Genomic DNA, 19,726 nt, shown 5'->3' with positions numbered 1-19,726 from the left:
TGTGGGTTGGAGAGCACAAAATTGAACAGACGGTGGATGGTACTGGGTGATAAGGAAGAGATCTTAGTCTGGTAAACTGATACCATTGTCTTAAAGAGCTGTCACAGCTATCAGAAATACTGCTAATAAACTACATGCTTCTGCTGACATTTATCTTATCTTTCAGTGTATCAATTTCTGAAACACCAACTAAAAATAAGATGATTTTGTTAAAGTGGCCCACCTCCCTCTATATTAGCTGCAACTTCTAGAGGATTTATAACCCCATTTTAAATCCATTATTAACACAGTTGGAAATAGCAAAAATGTGTGAGCCATTCTGTAAGCCTCAAAAAAATTATACGATGAAAAGTGACTAGTCTACCCTAAAGAAGAGCAACAAGGTGAGTGAGGTGATATATTTCATTGGACTAACTTCTGTTGCTGAGAGACAGGCTTTCAAGCTTACACAGAAGTAACAAGATGAGTCAAGCAGCAAAGAATCCTGTGGCACCTTATAGACTAACAGACGTTTTGGAGCATGAGCTTTCGTGGGTGAATGCCCACTTCCTCAGATGCATGTATTCACCCACGAAAGCTCATGCTCCAAAACGTCTGTTAGTCTATAAGGTGCCACAGGATTCTTTGCTGCTTTTACAGATCCAGACTAACACGGCTACCCTCTGATACTTGACAAGATGAGTCAAGTGACAATATTTGCAGTCCCTCAGAAGCAAATTTAGAGAGACTCAAGATAAAAGTGTTATGTTTCACTCCATATTCTTTATAAAAATATGCTTACAATATGAATATGACGTACCTGAGATGTACTTTATACAGGAGATGGGTCTTGTAAGGTGTCATTGGAACGGTTATAGTTTACTGAATGTGATTATCCTATATGTATGCCTGTATCATTTCTGTATCTGAAGTTAGGAATATTGACTAGGTATCTGTATTTCAACTACACTACTTTGGGTGACACCCATTGTTAACTCTTCAGTACAACAATGGATGGCTCATTAGCAAGGACAACGGACTGTGAAAAGGCATGGCTTTCCTGCAAGGCTTCATATTGACACTGACTCATGGATGCTGTGATACTACAGAGTCAGGTGGTCTTGTTACCTGAAACTAAACATTACCTGGACTTCTCGTAACTTTCCACTGGAAGGGAAGGGAGGTCAAGTTTGGGAAACAAAGGATTCCCGCCTTATAAAAATCCTATTTAAGGGTGAGGAAGAAAGTAAATGGGACTCTTCCTCTACATGGCCTGTCTGCCCAAGAAGAAAGACTGCTAAAGCCACCTGAAGGCAAGGCAAGGGGGGGGGGGAGTCCAGACTGAGACAGGAATCCAGTCTGAAAAGAAATTACTGGAACTCTGAACCACGGAAACTTTGCAACCTGCCTAAAATAATATTTAGGGTGAGAATTTACATTTTGTAACCTGTTTCTTAAATATATTGAGCTTAGTTTGCATATTTTGCTGTATTTGGTCAGTAATCTGCTTTGTTCTGTCTGCTACCGCTTATATTCACTTAAAATTCACTTTTTCTAGTTAATAAATGTATTGCTTGTTTATAATATAACCCAGTTTATGTAACTTCTAACGGGTGGGGGGAGGGCAAGGTGTTGTGCATATCTCCCTCCACACTGAGGGAGGGGGCAACTTTCACAAAACCTTTGGGTTTGCACCCCTTAACGAGAGTGGGTACCAGACTGTTGGGGTGAGCCCCTAAGGCTGAATCTTTCCAGAGCCGGTCTCTGTCTCTCTGTGCAGCTGGGTGCAGCCCTGCATGTGTGCTTGGCTGGAAGAGGCTTATGAACCTAACCCAGCAAGGCCAGGTAAAGGGGACCCAGGCTGGCAGAATAGTCTGACTCAGTGGCATCCCAGCACATCACGAGACACCCCAAAGGGACCAAACCCATCATAAAACGTACATAGAGAGATGAGCACTGAAAGCTCAGCAGCTGCTGGTATTTGTCTAACAGAAATATGTATTGCTTCAAACCATTTCTTTGCATATATAAGAACTTTACTGTTAAGAGCAAAAGTGTGTAAGCTACGGTCCTCTGGGTTCAAAAGTACCAGCGGGCATGAGGAGTTTCCAGTGGATAAGGCTGAACCTGGGCTCCCTTGAAATACCAGTTACATCTTCTTCCTTGTAGCCAAAATGAAACTAGAGAGGAGTTTCGTAAGTTCAGATCCAAGCTCTCCAGTTCTGAGTTTTTACAGATGGGGTCTAGCCATATAGTGCAGATCCAAATCTGAATTTTCTCCAAATCTGTCTGTGCTCACACCTGGGATTGTGTGCCTCTCACTAAATGAAGCAAGGAAAACACAAACTGACCTCTCTATCCCACCTCTCAAAATAACAGGATTATTTAGCCCAGAAGAAATAACATTTATGAAGCAACTACCTGTTCTGTTAGGAAAGAAGGCTTATATGCCCCATCAGTAGATTTATTCCCGGTGCCCCTCATAGACTTCATGTGCGAAACAGCCATACGCAGAATTGTCAGCTTGTCGGGTTTACGGGCCAATGCACTGCAGGTGGGCACCATATCTGACAGCTCGGTGATATACTGTGTCATCTTATTTCTCCTGCGTCTTTCAATTTCACTATGATTCTCCCTAAACATTTAAAGAAAGATCAAGCCAACAGACAAAGCAAGACAAGATCAGTATAGGAATTTCCATTTGGTATTATAAATGATAATAATACTTTGTACCTGTGTAGCATCTTTCATCCAAGGAGATCAAAGCGCTTTACAAAGGTAAGCATTATTATCCCCCATTTTACAGGTGGAGAAACTGAGGCATGAGAAGGTTAAATATGACTTGCCTAAGGTCACAGAGTAAGTCAGTGGCAGAGCGGAGAAAAGAATCCAGATTTCTGAACTGCCAGCTGCTGGCTCTAACCCCCTAGCAATTATACCTCACTTGGTTTAGAGCAGCAGACAGAAAAGAATGTGATGTGCTGAGGGCTGTCAACTCCAGGGGAAGTCCCACCTTTCAAGAGATGCTCTGTGCCTCCTAGTGTAAGGGCCTTAGTGAGGTGTTGCTTGTATTAATATAGAACCTGATCCAGCTTCTGATTAAATCAGTGGGAGCCCCTACATGGATTTCAGGTCCACAGTAAGCAACAGCTCTGACTAAAATTTTGTAATGGTGATATAGATCCAATTCTGTAATCCTATGCAGCAGATCTCAACCTCTATGCTCCCGCACCCCAGACTTCAGGGATCAGATTGCAAGATTGGGACCATATTTTGTATTACAAGTAAATACAATATCTAAACTAAATATTAAAAGGTAAAGTAGGTCCTGATATGCCAGACACTGAACAGGTAATTATATAAGAGAACAACTAAGTATAGTAATGAAATAACTATGACAATATTCAACACTAATATAGTGCTTTTTATCTTCAATGAGACTTACACAGATACCTAGAGCATCTTCACAATAACCCTGTTTCACAGAGGTTAAATAACTTGACTTATAGCTACAAAGGAAGTCTGAGGGAGCCAAAGAAAGCTAGAGCTGGGATTAGAAGAAAGTATTGGTATTCAGGAGTTCCTGAATACCAATACTGTGCTCAAAAAAATATTCAAAAGAAAACATTATCAGAAGCTTTGGTTTTACTTTGTCTTCTATGAGTGACAACATTCATAATTATAAAGGCCACATCTTAAAGTCTTTACTCAGTCGTAACTATCATTAAAGTCGATGGGAATTTTACCTGATAAATAACAGAGTTAAAAATTGTGTAAAGACTTCAGGATTTAGGGTGTGATTTTCAGAGAAGTTAGATGCATAATTTCCATTCTTTGAAAACCCCAGCCTTGGCATACAGACATTAATTTTCATGGCAAAAGACTTCTCTCAGTCCACCTATCAAATTATGAAAAAGAGTATCCAGTACATTAAGGGGTTTTTTTTTTCCTCCACTTCACACTTCAAGACCCTACCACAAGGACGATCACTGATTCATTTAAATTTTACTTCCAAAGTTCTCAGCACGTAACAATAAATACACCACTGAGTTGGCCAGTTGCATTTCAGGGTTTTTCGATCATCAGCTGTCAATATTGTATATAAATTAGGATGTGTGAGCCAGATCCTCAGCTAGTGTAAATCAAAATCAAATGGAGTTGAACCAATTTACATCAGCTGAGGAACTGACCTACTGAACTTAGAAAACTACGCTGCATCATAGAGGTGCATTTCTTTATTTTTTGACATGGCACCAGCATACTGTACCTGTAAAGCAGTAACTATCTACAGGCATGCCCAGGAAAAGGTGCATGCCACTTCTGATGTCAAAGCAGCTTCTTCCACTGATTTCAATGAGTTGTATGGAGTTTTTTTGTGGGATTATTGATTGATCCAACAAGATGTGAAATTGCAGATTACCACATGGAGAATCCAGTAACGTTGATAGGTACAACATGCAGTATTGGAAGAGATTAATTTATTCTGATTTAGCATAACTCAGGGCTGAATAATTAGGGAGTGACTCTTGGAAGTGGACTAAGCAAAGTACAGAATACTTTTCAGCCACTTTTCACAGCTAAGCTTTTTTTTAAATTTAGGGTCGGTATCCCAGTTGCAATGTTTCCCTTTGAAATACTCTAGTAAACAAGCAAGATCGTAGAACATCTAGAAGAGTTGGAGTGCATTGGCTTGTCTTGCTTTGGAAGATGCATCATATGTGCAGAGTATCATATGTAGGTATTACATGTTGCAGTCACTGTAACAGAATCAACATATTTTAGAGTTCTGTTTCCACATTCACAATTCCCACTGATATCAATAAGGACCTTATGAATAAGTCTACATTTCAGTCACAGGTATTCTTAGTAAAAGTCAGGGACAGGTCACAGGCAGTAAACGAAAATTCACAAACCGTGACCTCTCCATGACTTGTACTATATACCGCTAACTAAAATTTGGGCCGCAGGTGGCCCTGGACCCCCGCTGGTGCTGGGGGGTAGGCTAGTGGCAGCAAGCAACCTGGGACCCCCGCTGCTGTTGGAGGGTCGGGGGGGGAGAGGGTTGACGGGGCTCCCTACCCAGCTCCACATATCCCTGCAGCTCCTATAGGGAGGGGTGGCTTGGGGGGCTCTGTGCACTGCTCCTGCCACAAGCGCCGGCTCCACAGCTCCCATTGGCCGGGAACCGCAGCCAATGAGAGCTTTGGGGGGCAGCACCTGCAGGCGCTGGCAGCGCACAGAGCTCTCTGGTCACTCCGCCTACGCACTGCAGGGACATGCTGGTGGGAGCTGGAGGACCCCCCCACCACTACCACCCAGGTAAATGCCGCCTCACACCTCCTGCCCCAACTCTCTCCCAAACACCCAAACTGCAGCTACTGGCCTGAACCACTGGTCACTGCAGAAGTCATGGAGATCATGGAAAGTCACGGAATCTGTGAGTTCTGTGACAAACACGCTGCTTAATGTAGGAGTAAAGCATCAATGAATATACAATTCAAACAAGTGTATTGCAATGTCATCCTTTAATGGTTCAATAAAATACAACCTCTCTCTTTTGTTAAGGTTACTGTATACTTTGTTTGAAACATATTCTTCATTAGGAAGAATGTGATAGATTCTCAACTCTCTGTATGTGAGATGGTGTAGCGTGTTAATCCCAGGATACTCTAGAGAGATTAGATATGAGAGTTCTCTGTGAGCGCAAAAAATTGTCTCTCTGACCAACAGAAGCTGGTCCAATAAAAGATATTACCTCACCCAACTTGTCTTTCTAATATCCTGGGATCGACATTGCTACAACCACACTGCATAGTTAAAAACAATCAATCACATACAGAGTAACCAACGGACAACAGGACCCACTGCATGGAAACAGCGACAAAAATCCAACATTCCATGGTATTTATTATTTTAAAACTTTAACTGTATGACATTAATCCATAGGTCAGTAAAGGGTCTGACCAAACAAATAAATCTGACATTGACCTGGAACTCACTAAAGTTGAGCTTAGTAGATAGCAAGAAGGAACACAGATTCTGGAAATTTACATTCACGAACAGGTTTAGAAGATGGAGTCCTGGATTTATAATTCCTAACTGGTTTTTAAAGAATGTTTTTGAGAGTATTAAATCTGGCCCTAAGGGGCTGATCCAAAGTCAAAAGTAGATGGGAAGTCTACTATTGACTTTAATGGGCTTTGGATCAGGCTCCAGATAAGTGAACCTTACTGATTTGTGATCAGTCGGAATGTTATCATGTAAAATAAAAGGGGCAAAACATATGAGATTTTCCTTGTTCCTACCTGGCCATCCTCTCTGCATCAGCAGTACTTTGATCATCTTCCCACCTAGAAACAAAATAACCAGCTCTCTAAGCTAAGGTGCACAGACTAAGAAATTTTGGATACGACTATCCCCCTTCTTTTCTCTCAGCAGAGGATCTCTACAGAACACGCCTACCTTGCAAATTTTTCCTTATCACCAGAGATTTGATCATCATCATACCTGTAAACAAAATATGATAGGTAAATTTAAAAGGCTTATGCAAAACTAGAAAGTCAACACAAAGTAGAAGGAGAAGACAACCCTTGCAATTGCAAACTACTATAAATTATACCAAGAAAAGCATGATAATATGGGAATGACGGAACGGAAAGAAAAGGGGACTCTGGTGAAACTTTTTGAATGACCAGGAACCAGTTGTTAAAAACTCTTCTTGTGTATTAATATGACAATGGTCAAAATTCACTTAAAGTATTAGAGCTTCTTTCTTTATTGCTTGAGAAAGTTGTACAAAGCGCCATTAGTCTGTTACTAAGAGTAACCCGTGAAATATTCCTGGTTGCACAGCTGTAGTAGAGATATCTTCAGCAGGCTGCATCCACTACCCATAGCACTCAGTAGAGGGCAGTGACGACACACACAAATTGTAGAAAGACAAAGATATCCAAAAACAGTTCATTATTTTATGGACACCTTTGCAAAAAGCTTTAATACGGACACTGTACACTCCACCAAGTATTCTTTATGAGATCCTGGGCCAGATCATCAGCTGGCATAAGTCAGTATAGCTCCACTCAAGTCAATGGAGCTATACGGATTTACACCAGATGACCATCCGCCTCCCTGTATTAGAAATTACATACTGTGTTTGGTGCAAGAGTCTGTCATTTCACAAGGCGTAGATATCACCAATGACCTCTTCCGGACTGAATCTCAGACCTACTTCCTTGTGTACAGATTTCAGAAGGCTAAATAGTATTACACCCAGGACCGGCGCTAGGGGTTTGAGCGCCCTAGGCACATGGCCATTTCGCCGCACGGTGCGCTGGTCCCCTGGCTCCGCGTCCTGCCTGTGGACGGTCGGCTGCTCCTGCGGCTCCGGTGGAGCTGCCGCAGTTGTGCCTGCGGGAGGCCCACCACAGCCAAGCGAGCAGCCGACTGTCCACAGGCACCACTGCGGCAGCTCCACCAGAGCCGCCTGCCGCCCCCTCCGGCAAAATGCCACCCCCTAATAATGCTGGCGCCCTAGGTGACTGCCTAAGCCTCCTAAATGCAAGCGCCAGCCCTGATTACACCTGAGCCAATACTAACCTCCCTAGAGCGTATAATTGTTGCATTCTAGTGTTTGCAGCCTACAGAGGATAGAAGCCTAAAACCTACTATTCAAGCAGGAATATTCATGGGTTACTACCACTGATTAATCAATCATACTTAAATAGGTATCTTTTCTGTTTATTGCCTGAGCAATTTAAAAGCACAAATCTTCTCTTCAGTGAACCCTATTCAAAGGTTATTATATATAAAGAGAATATTTAACTAATAAAAAGCTGTTAATATGCTACAATTAAAATGTTCTGTACACTTGCAAAGTTAACTTTCTACATAGACCCAAATATGTACATGCCAAAAATAAAGTTATAAGAAAGAAAAGGAACAGTTTAAAATGGGTTGCATAAGATATCCTCCCAACTCCCACAGTCCTTTTAATTTTCTAGGCCAATGAAGGCGTTAACACATGTGTCAGTGCAAATCTATGTGCTTTCTATTCTATTCCAGATGTAGCAAAGTTGCCTTCCACATCTGGTGCCCTTCTCATGCCCTCCAACAAAGTGGAATTCTGCTTTTGCATCAGAAGCAATAGCAAAAATGTGTAGTGTCCTTCTGCATAGAGGTAGTGTTTAATGTTAATGTGTATAGCTATGATCCCTTGCTAAGATCACTAGAAACTCCCTCTGTCTCCCAAAATCTGGTTATACTCATGAGTTATATACCTTATATACAGAGCCAGCTCCTCAGCTGGTGTAAATGCACCAGTTTTACATACAGGGCCTATTTTTTTTTAAAAAGATCTAGATAGATAAACTGAGGGTTGTATGGAGAAATAAAGCATAACCATATAGACACCTACTAGGTGTGAGAGTTCCTGAGACAAGTATAGAGTTATGCTCATGTGTCAAATACAAGAAATAAAACTTCTTAATTTCTGTAATATTAAAAGGACTGAAATATGGTCAATCAGGTAACAGGAATTTATAATAAATTATATCAAGTTATATATTTTAATTTATAAATTAAATTAGACTAAATATTTTGAGTGAAATCCCAATGCAACTGAAGTCAATGCAAGTTTCACCTCTGTCTTAAATGTAGGTAGGACTTTATCCTTTTTGTAGTGTTTTCCAAAAGGCAATCAAGGGCATAAAACACTACTTATGTCACCCTTTTTCTTTCTCTTTTCTAAATATATATTCATCATTTGGAATCAGTATTTCTTAATATGGACAAGAAATAAAACAATAGCTAAAAGAAGATATCCTACTGTTGGAAATAAATCAAAATACTTGGTCCCAATGAATATTTATTTTTTGCAAAGTTGAGACAAATAAACCAAAAACTATGGGTTGTCAAGAACTCAATAATAGCACTAAATGCTTTTCTGAAAATAAAGAGCATTAGTTCTATATTATAATTGTCGCTTTGCCATGATAAATACAAAGGCACCACACCTTAATTTATTAGTAACTTTAATCCTTTAAAGCTTTCATGGGAAGTACAGTATAAATAACCTTTTCTTTTTTCCTTTTTTTTTTTTTGAAAACTTAAAAGGGTAACCATTAACTTGAAGTGTAGACAATTTTTTTTTTAAGTGAGTCAAAAGTACATGTAGGTACTAAATTGTCTTGTGAGCTCTTCAGCCAGTTTTTTTTTCAGCCTTACTCAATGAAAAAGAAAATGTGAGTGTCATATTTAAATCCTCAAAACAGAGCTCAAGCAGGACTGAAGTGGTGTGTTTTGCCTTAAGGTTACATCCTGTAGTCGCCATTCATGCCAATAATCTCAGGATCAGGTCCTTATTTTGTACTGACTACAAGATAAAATGCTACTTCCTCTATTTTACTTTGCTTTCTGTGATGTGGTCATGCCCTGAAAACAAAGGGAAAGGATAGGCTCAAATGGAGAGTGCCTGCATCTCTAAACAGCGAATGCTATTAGATGGAAACAAAATAAAATGTTGCACTTTCCCAAAAAGAGTAGAGAGTTAAGGTGCTGAAGCACTAAAAACCAAATTCTGTCTTCAGACACATAAGCACTTGAATTTAATGTTGGATAAGAATTTGGTACCAATAAAAATAAAAACAGGACCCACAGGGTCAAATTTTCAAAGGCTCTGGCAACAAGTGGTGCCATGCAAAGTACAGATGCACCACTATTCCCACAAAACCCTACATTTTCGCATGCGAACAGATATCTGCATGCACAAATCAGCTCAGTATAATAATATTTTACTTCTGTAGCTGCTGCCGAAGGCACTTAAAGTCTGTGAAGTTCTTTAACACTCACATTTTTAAAATACCACTCAAAGAGGTGGATTTGGATATCCTCTTTGAGAACATCACTAGCTAAACAGAGCTACTGTTGACCTTACTAGGTAAGCCAGTAACAATTTTAGAATGTGGTTCTAACACAATATTATCAATATTAGGAAGGAAAACTGTTCTAGAACCCTATTAATGACAACTGTGATTAATTATGGCTGTTATCATGGTTCCAACTGCAATGTGAGTAATAGTAGTGGGCTTCTGAATAACACACGGCGTGTCTCATATTTTTCTAATGGGAAACTGAAAACAATGTAACCAAAAGTGAAATGAAAGGTGAAGGATAGCAATGTCACTTAACTTTTGTTTTAACTTTACTGGAATATTATATTACTGCTCAAGACACACACAATATTGAAAGTAGAATCTGGCAGAATATTTTAATCATCAATTTAAAAATTAGAACTATCATAAGCAAAATAAAACTCATTCAGTAAACAGGAAATATTTTCAGTGGCAGAAAGACAAATTCAGCAAACAAGAATAATGAGCACTCATCTCTCAAAGTTGACTAAAAGTCACAAATTTCCTCATCTGAAATTGTTTCTGTGATATATGTAATATTTCATGGGATGAAGCAGAATGCATTCTGAGTGTTGTGAGGCGACAACTAAAGTAAGCAGATTTATCTGAAAAAATTTGCTCATTAAATAGTTCCTGCAGGGCTTGACACTCTGTGGGCTGAGACCTAGTAGATATCAACCTACTATTATGTTCCAGAATGTGGTATGCCTAATTTGCAGACACAGAAGATGCTGCCAATGCAGTTCAAGCCAATCCATTAGCACTAGGAGACACCAAACACATTTCAGCCTCTGTGACTGTAGTTTTGTCACTATTAGTAGTTTGCTAGTTGTCTTCCTGCATCATAAAAGCCAATCAGTTAGCCAGGTACTTATAAAAGCTCACCTTGAAAATTTGCTGGGACCTTCCCCATCTTCATCATCAAAGTCCATTCTGAAAAAGCAAAACTTTTGAATAAGTAATCATTATTTAATAAGCCAAGAGTTAAATTAACATTGTCAACAAAAATCTGCATTGCTGTTATTTTCTTCTTAATTTTAAGTGAAATGTAGTTCTTTTGAAGTTTGCTGGATTAGCAGACCTCAGGCCTGATCCAAAGCCCACTGAAAATCAATAGGAGTCTTTCCATGAATTTCAGTGGGCTTCTTTGGGTCAGGCCGATACATAATGAAGTTCTGTTATCCACATAATACAGAAGGGGGTCAACAGTCATATAGGCTTCCCCACACTGTCCTGCTCACATGCTTTTACCCAGGCCTGGAGAGTTCACATATAACAGTGAGAGGGAGCAGTAGATTAATGTCTACAACTAATAGTTTCTTGGCCTCTGCTAAATCTGGCTGCCAATCAGTCTTAACTGATTGTAACTGTGGTGGTTTTTGGACTTGTCCGTTAGAAACCAAGATCACCAACTCATTTCACACAGGTCATCAGGGAGCCCTTAGATGCTGATGATTTTCAATCACTACAGACCTAGATTAAACGAATTAGTGACTTTCAGCCACTACAAAGTCATGTAATAACAACATTATTACTTAAAATAGAAAGTAGTTTTACATCGCTATGTTTCTATACTTTATAAAGGTTGGCAAGCATTGCTATACCAGCTTTACCGATGGGGAACATCGGATTAAAAAAAAACCACAAAACTTTTTGTTAGGCAACACAAATACTTCTAAAGTTTTCTAAAATTTATGACTGCAATAAGACTTAGGAAATTCTGGATTCTATGTGCCCTCAAATTTATTATGATAATAAATGTGATAAGTTATAGCTATAGCAAAAGGAAACTGCAAAGATTATTTAGGTCTTCATATTAAAAAATGTTTCACTGAATTAAAAAAAATATTTTTTTAAATTAAAAATTATATTAAAGAATAGAGAGTACAACAGTGACTTCTGGGCGTAGAATAACTTCTTTGAAACTAAAAAAACAAAATATAAATGATGAACTACACAATGTAAATGACCAGATGCCCTCTAAAAGATTTCTTTGGATGGCAGTAACTTATGTACAAATAGAACAAAAACAAAAAAATCACCACAAGAACTGAAAATCTCATTAGAAAAGACACATTAATACTTCCAGATGGCAAGAGTGATTGCTCATTTCCAAAGGAAGTGGTCAGGAAACCACTTTCCCAAAAGGTCTCATAGAAAAAAAAAAAGTGGTTTCTGTATTAGGTTGGTTGAAGTCTGATTTCATCATTGATGTTTTCACTGAAAATCATGTTGCGCTCTTCTGATCTTACTAAGTTCTGTTTCAGAATCACTTCTATTTTTGTGGAGCAACAGTGACCTCCAGTGACCAGCGAGGCTAGCTGTACAGAGATATTGTTTACAACTAATTTGTGACCAATCTGGTATTCCATAACAATGCTGCCTTCAGTCGGGGGCTCTCCAAATATTTGGAATGTGCTCAGACCAGCTGTATGGGAGATATTTCTAACAACGTACATATTACCTTGTTGAAATTCTCCTGTGATCCTTGTCCCTGCAATTGATTTCGACCCTTTCACCTATGTTGGTGCTACTGAAGTCAAAAGAGCTCTTTACGGGCACAGGGGTCAGTCTATGAAGATTCAACTGCAGGACTCTTGTCTATAAAGTAAATCCTTCCCTAACCTCACTGAAGCGCAATGGAGAGAGTCAAAAGTCTACTGCGGGCGCTACACATCCCTTGCCCTGGAGGAAACCAGCTGGGGAGACATGGGTCAGAGCTGCAGCATGCTTCACTGCGTAGCACTCCCAATCCTTTCCCTTGCGGAGAGGTATTAAAGGGGCTCTTATCTTGGTGGAGTTTTTCCAGATCCCAGCCAAAACACACTCGGGGGTTTGGAGGTGTGGGGGGTACTGAGAGCTGGATCTTCCCATGAGCATAACATCCAAGCTTTATTATGTTTGGTCCAGTTTATTATTATTGGAATATGCAAAGCTTGGTAACAGTGTATGTAGGGTCTGGTCTTGCAGCGCTTACTCATGGGACTCATTCCAATGGAATAAGTGAAACTAGTCATGCAAGTATTTATCCAGCTAGATAGAACTGACTGGCAGTCTTAACTCAGTCATATGTATAGAAAGCATCTACCACATTGTGTGGGTGACTGAAATGCAAACAGAAAATAAATCTAGGCATTTATACCGTGCTTATCACTGTAGTATCTAAGTGCCTAGAGCTGCGATATCAGGCTTTAACATACTAGACTTTAATGTATACATATCACTTTATTAGGCTACAATGTAATTGCATTTTTATTCCAAATGTAAAACAATGCTTTTTTTAAAAATAAGCAAGTAAACTAACTTCATAAAACACTTGTAAAAATGCTGCATAAAATTAATGTCAGCTCTGGTCTTTGTTCTTAAAATTAAAAATGTAGAAGTGGAAATCAGAGCTATGTTAATTACATGACATGGAAAAACTCAGATCATCTTGAAAAAACACTGGGTTTAAAAGTAAGAGATGCTAACTGGTTGTCTTCCACTAATATGTATTGTTTAGAATGAGGCAGAACCCAGAAGGATAAGGAATTAGTTTTATTTAACCTTTAGCATAACACAGCACAGCATGTAAAAAATATTCCAACAAACTCACCTTACCCCAACAGATAAGTTCCTCTATTCAGAAAGAGCAAATTGCATGTCAGCAATACAGCAGAAGTAACTTCTCAGAAGACAAATGACATAATACCTTTTGTCTTCTTTTAAAATTCCCATTTTAAAAAGGGACTCAAAATATGCTATCCTGGGCTCTCATACTGAAGAGATAAGAATAAATCTTGTTTTCTTCTTTAACATAGTATTCAGCTGTTGTGAAAAGGCCAGATAGTAATAATTATATTTATAAAGTGCCCCATGCAAAAGCTTTCTTGGGTGCCATAAATACAAGAATTATAAAATATAGGAACATTTTAAGTTAAAAACCTGCTCAAGCAAGAAACACAAAGGCAAGTTGAGTGGGGAAGACGAGAGAAAATGGATTTTAGGTAATGTTTAAAGATTGAGAGAGATGGTTTGAGGTAGTTATCCTTGAGGGTGCGGGCAGAAAACAAATTTCATCCCCTACGGTCCATCATAGCAAAGGCTAAATCACCTGCTGACCTAAGGCCAAAAATCAGTGGAGCCCTAAAAGAAATAGATACCCAGCCAAAAATAAAACAATCCAGCAGAAAGAGGCCTGAAATATAGCCAGTGCCTACACTGAGAAGGGCTTTAAAAATCAGCATAAGCAAATGAAATACATTTAAATAAGTCTACATACTCTAACTGCCCTCATCAGTGGAGTATCTTAAGCATTTCTACCTTTTTTTCTTCCCCACAAAACATTTGGCATAATCCACAGAGAGGAAAAACATTTTCTAGCTGTCAATGGAATAGAATCCTTACCCTGCAGAAACACCTTCTGGATAGACAATGAGCTTAAACTGGCATATATTCAAGTCTGTACAATAATTATTTTGCCAGAGGGCATCCGCAATTATAAGCAAAGAACAATTTTCAAAAAAGACACCAAAGTCTGGAAAGAAGGTCATGTCGCTGGCTGAATTCCTTTGCGTTTGATCTGAAGCATTCATTTCTAAAGTGCCCAAGGAGTTAGGTGTACACAGATACATCACCAGGGGAGTAAGAAAAGGACTAAATGCTTCTTACAGTTTTGTTCAAAGAGAAAGTAGAATGCATTAGACACAGCAGGCAGACATACCAGGAGTTCTTTCCCTGGAGGTCTGAATAAAATGCTCTCTGCCACCTTAGGGCGGGCCTTCTAATCTAGAACTAAGATGCACTGATATAAAATTGCCTTCTGTACAGCAGCAAACCTATAATATCTAATTCAGAGAATTTTTATATTAAATACATTTTTAAATAAAAACTTTTACCTTCCCTCCCCCCCATCTCATTCTCCTGCATATAAAAGATGATACTTAAAATGGTATATTTAAAACTCAGGATCACGACCTTTTGATTTACCTTTCAAGACAATATTTTGTATAACCAGCAGACTTCACATTTAGCAACATCAATCCTTGGCAGTCACTACTCAGTAATTAGCATTAGTAGCTGACCTGGCTGCTGCTCGGTGGTGAGATCATTTGTCTGGTCACGTAAGAGTCCAAGACAGTTAAAGTTAGACTCTTCATACAGTAGCCATTAAAAAGATGTTAAAGCTTCCTCTTTTTCCCCATAGATTCCAGGTCAGAAGTGACTATTGTGATTATCTACTCTGACCTCCTGTATACACAGGCCATATGGAACGTCCCCAAAATAAGTTCTAAGAGCAGATCCTTTAGAAAAATATGCAATTTTAAAGTTGTTTGTTTTTTAGCATAAGCTTGAAAAAGCTTTTGTGTTCAACAGTTTTAACACTAAATGTAGCTTTTTCAAAAGGGATAGTTCATGATTTAATCAGATCAACTGCATACTGTTAGCTCAGCATGTGGAAGCCCACTTCACAGGTAAGGCAGATCAAAGGAACATATCACACCAGTGCTCCACATGCCTCATCTGGCTGCCAATTTAATTCCAGGTCTAAGACACGGTCCAGATCCTCCTGTTTTTATTCACATATGGAGTGGGACCAGCTGTCCTAGCTACTGTCTCTTGTATTCCCCTAGAAGACCATTAAAATTGACAGAACACTTTGGCTGACAATCACAAGAGGAGAACTCCCAGGAATTGGATCAGCGTTCTCTCATTGGATGCCCCTCAATTGAAGGATCTTTCCTCTTGATGAGCCCTGTCATGCCCATATTTAGGGGGCAAACATAGGACAGACCCATCTACGTGTGGTTTCTGCCCCTATGGCAGAAAATGGAAATACTGTATTGGAAATTTATGTAGAAAATATGTAGTTGCCCAATTTTCAGACCGAGTAGGTTTGGATAAATTTACATATGCAACTAGAATCACATCTTGCTCCACTTATTTGCATTAGATATCTCATTGAGACCAATGGGATTACTCATCTGAGCAAGTATAATGTGCTTAATGGCTTCAGGACCACACTCCTGATGGATGCTTAGCCAATCTGTAACACCATAACCTTTTGACGCCTGCCCCTCACTAAACAACACACACACACACACACACACACCAGCAAGTTCAGTCTTACAACATACAGGCTGAAAAGAAAACCAAAACACAACTAGCCAGTGTTGTGACACATATTAGTACATGTATGCATTTTATTCATGAATGCACAGAGTTTTCAGTTTCACCACTGATAAAATGAAATAAGTTACCCAGAACGTCTCTTTCCTCCTCTAGCAGGCATGGATCCTGCCATTCTCATCTGTCCTGTTGCCATAGGTGCAACCGGCAATGTCACTGATCCAGGAATATCTGAAGCCATTTCTGTAATACAGAATGAAAATCATGTTATTCCCTATGAAAAGAGCAGCCAGTGATAATGACATAAGAAGGCTCTTTTAAAAACAATTGGTATGGAGTGATCTTTCCTTTTTTTTTTCTAAAGGAAGACAAATCTATCCTTTGTGGTTTAAAGGACTGTACAAATGATGGCAAATTCATTACACTCTTGCAATAGCTTCAGTTTTCTCAATAGACACCCTGAGTGCAATTGGAGAGAGACACACAGTCATGGCATACACAGGAAGCTGTGCATTTCATTTACCTACTAACTCACTGTACTTTTGTTCCCTACTGTACAGGAGCTGCCAATGAAGCCTAGCAGTCTTTCACAACACCTACGTTTCCTCATGGGGAATTTTTTGTCAACGCAGAGCTACTGAAATGAAATAAGTAATGGGGCATAATTTATCCAGATTAGGCAATATTTTAAAATAATATATTCAAATTCAAAATTTAAAAGTATAACAAACCCTATATGCTGGTATTTGTGGGCAGCAATGAGGTCTAGTGGTTAGAGTAGGAGATTGGGCCTCAGGAGATGTTATTTACCTCCTGGTAGCATTTAGAGACCCTGATCAGAATTAATGTCCCAAAATGCAAGGCGCTATAAAAAAAATACAGGAAGACAGACACTTCCTGGAAGAGTTTACACTCTAGGTTCTTATTCATATCTCTATCGCTGTCTCGGTGTGCAACATTGGGCTAATCCGATTTCCAGGCCACGCTTTTCCAATCTGTAAGATGGGGATATCGACACTCAGCTTAGTAAAGTTATGTTGAGATCACAGAATTTAAAGGCATTTTTATTATCCAAAGACAGCAATTGGATGGGAAACATTTTATTATACTTCAGAATGAAACACATTATAGCAGTGTTTCCCAAACTTGGGATGCCCCTCGTGCAGAAAAAGTCCCTGGCGGGCCAGGCCAGTTTGTTTACCCTGCCGCGTCCACAGGTCCGGCCGATCGCAGCTCCCACTGGCCACAGTTCGCTGCTCCAGGCCAATGGGAACTGCTGGAAGCGACGACCAGTATGTCCCTCGGCCTGCATCGCTTCCCGCAGCTCCCATTGGCCTGGAGCAGCAAAACACGGCCAACGGGAGCCGCGATCCGCCAAACCTATGGACGCGGCAGGTAAACAAACTGGCCTGGCCCGGCAGGGGCTTTCCCTACACAAGCGGCATCCCAAGTCTGGTAAACACTGCACTATAGGAAAACAGAACAATGTCATTCTTTCCCTTCTTTCTATCCCATAGATTAAGTATATATATGGACTCTGTGGAATCATTATAAATTATTTAAATGAAAAAATTCTCTCTCCCTCTAAAGCATAGAGATTTCACAGACTATTTGCTGTAGCATGCAGATGAGATACTACCAACCAAAGGTCACAATGTCTAGCGGTAACAAAACAAAAACCCAAAAATGTTTTGTTAAATTGTACAAGGACTGTGCAAACTAGATGTATTTTATTACTATTCCCCTCCCCTAAAATAGCTGGTAGGCTGGAGCTTGAGGAAGGATGGAGAGGAATCTGCTGAGACTGAGCACACATCAAGAGGGAAAAAAAGACTGGATGATAAGAAAAAAGAATATGTTCTCCTTCACATACACATACAGCACTCATTACCCCCCGCCCCTCAAAATGCATTCTACTGCAAACTTCAACTCTAAATATTAATTCCAGTATTTTAAAATGTTGTGGGTTTTTTTAAATATCATTTAGAACCACACATATCAGGGTTGGCAAAGGCATCTTTTGTTATCTGGTCGATCCCTGGTTGAAAATGTTGCTAGGTCTTCAGTGGAAGTTTATTGATTTGGGAAGCAGGGCTTGAGGGTTCTTCTTCTTTACTCAGTGCCATAGTCACAATGTTCCGTAACAGAACGAAAAACACAACAGCATCTCTAGGGGTGAGGAGGTGAAATCCTATAACAAGGAGTTTCTAAGGAAGGTCAGAGCTGTAAGGTTGCCTCCACTCCACAAATGGACCACATTAGACTGAGCAGCCTACACCAGCTTTAGGGACATGCCATAAACCAACCCTAAAACAGAGAAGAATCTGGGCCTATGAAAGTTTATTAAAAGAAAGCAAATTATTAGAGAAATCCTGTTATTTTTCTCAACATACCAACACAAAAAACCAACTGTGACAGGGAAGCAGAAACCCACTCTTCTTAAAACAGCATTTTCTTTCATGTTTGGAGAGCACTTCATTCCTGACATATTTTATTCAAATCCATTTTTCAATAATGTACATTTTCAGTCTCATTGTTTCTGTTCATTGCTGTTAGGAATTTCTTCTAGCACATTTATTTTATTAGTTGCACTTCTTTTCAACCAAGAAACAACAGAGCAGGGAACTTAAAATAATATGCTTCAAAAATGCATTCAAGGATTTTATTTAAAAAAGAGAGAGAGAGGTGTCTCCAGTATCATAAGAATGACATAGTAGAATTACCCAAAGGCACAAAAACATAAAAGCTAAACCACTATTTCTGAAAATAAGCTATCTGTGAAATACACTGACAATCACCTCATATTTGAGACATATAGCTGAAGGTCATCTTCAATTACTCTGCTGATTCACTTGTTAAGCAGATTTTAAAACCCTAATAAGTATGCTCTTACCAGTGCAGTAAAAGCAGCAAAGAATCCTGTGGCACCTTATAGACTAACAGACGTTTTGGAGCATGAGCTTTCGTGGGTGAATACCCACTTCCTCAGATGCATGTAGTGGAAATATCCAGGGGCAGGTATATATATGCTAGCAAGCAAGCTAGAGATAACGAGGTCAGTTCAATCAGGGAGGATGAGGCCCTGTTCTAGCAGTTGAGGTGTGAAAACCAAGAGAGGAGAAACTGGTTCTGTAGTTGGCAAGCCATTCACAGTCTTTGATCAATCCTGAGCTGATGGTGTCAAATTTGCAGATGAACTGAAGCTCAGCAGTTTCTCTTTGAAGTCTGGTCCTGAAGTTTTTTTGCTGCAGGATGGCCACCTTAAGGTCTGCTATAGTGTGGCCAGGGAGGTTGAAGTGCTCTCCTACAGGTTTTTGTATATTGCCATTCCTAATGTCTGATTTGTGTCCATTTATCCTTTTCCGTAGAGACTGTCCAGTTTGGCCGATGTACATAGCAGAGAGGCATTGCTGGCATATGATGGCGTGCATGCTGAGCTTCAGTTCATCTGCAAATTTGACACCATCAGCTCAGGATTGAACAAAGACTGTGAATGGCTTGCCAACTACAGAACCAGTTTCTCCTCTCTTGGTTTTCACACCTCAACTGCTAGAACAGGGCCTCATCCTCCCTGATTGAACTGACCTCGTTATCTCTAGCTTGCTTGCTAGCATATATATACCTGCCCCTGGATATTTCCACTACATGCATCTAAGGAAGTGGGTATTCACCCACGAAAGCTCATGCTCCAAAACGGCTTTTAGTCTATAAGGTGCCACAGGATTCTTTGC

The 19,726-nt window shown here is 39.6% G+C and overlaps 1 protein-coding gene across 11 annotated transcripts in view; it reads right to left on the bottom strand.

Annotated features, from left to right (window-relative positions):
* Positions 1-19,726, bottom strand: part of ARNT2 (aryl hydrocarbon receptor nuclear translocator 2) — a 142,501-nt gene that overhangs the window by 96,169 nt on the left and 26,606 nt on the right. For 6 of the 11 annotated variants that reach the window (XM_030577697.1, XM_030577687.1, XM_030577688.1 and 3 more), the window contains exons 2-6: positions 16,127-16,238; positions 10,773-10,820; positions 6,442-6,486; positions 6,285-6,329; positions 2,401-2,614 (exon numbers count right to left, since the gene is read on the bottom strand). In XM_030577697.1, coding sequence (XP_030433557.1) covers positions 2,401-2,614; positions 6,285-6,329; positions 6,442-6,486; positions 10,773-10,820; positions 16,127-16,238 — 464 coding nt within the window. Of the gene's footprint in view, positions 1-2,400; positions 2,615-4,246; positions 4,311-6,284; positions 6,330-6,441; positions 6,487-10,772; positions 10,821-16,126; positions 16,239-19,726 lie in introns of those variants that run through there. The other 5 variants (XM_030577695.1, XM_030577696.1, XM_030577693.1 and 2 more) reach the window with 4 other exon arrangements.

This window comes from Gopherus evgoodei, chromosome 10, assembly GCF_007399415.2.
Source record: "Gopherus evgoodei ecotype Sinaloan lineage chromosome 10, rGopEvg1_v1.p, whole genome shotgun sequence".
Lineage (NCBI taxonomy): Eukaryota > Metazoa > Chordata > Testudines > Testudinidae > Gopherus > Gopherus evgoodei.
The sequence above is the reverse complement of the archived record's forward strand: the minus strand, read 5'-3'. Positions and strand labels throughout refer to the sequence as shown.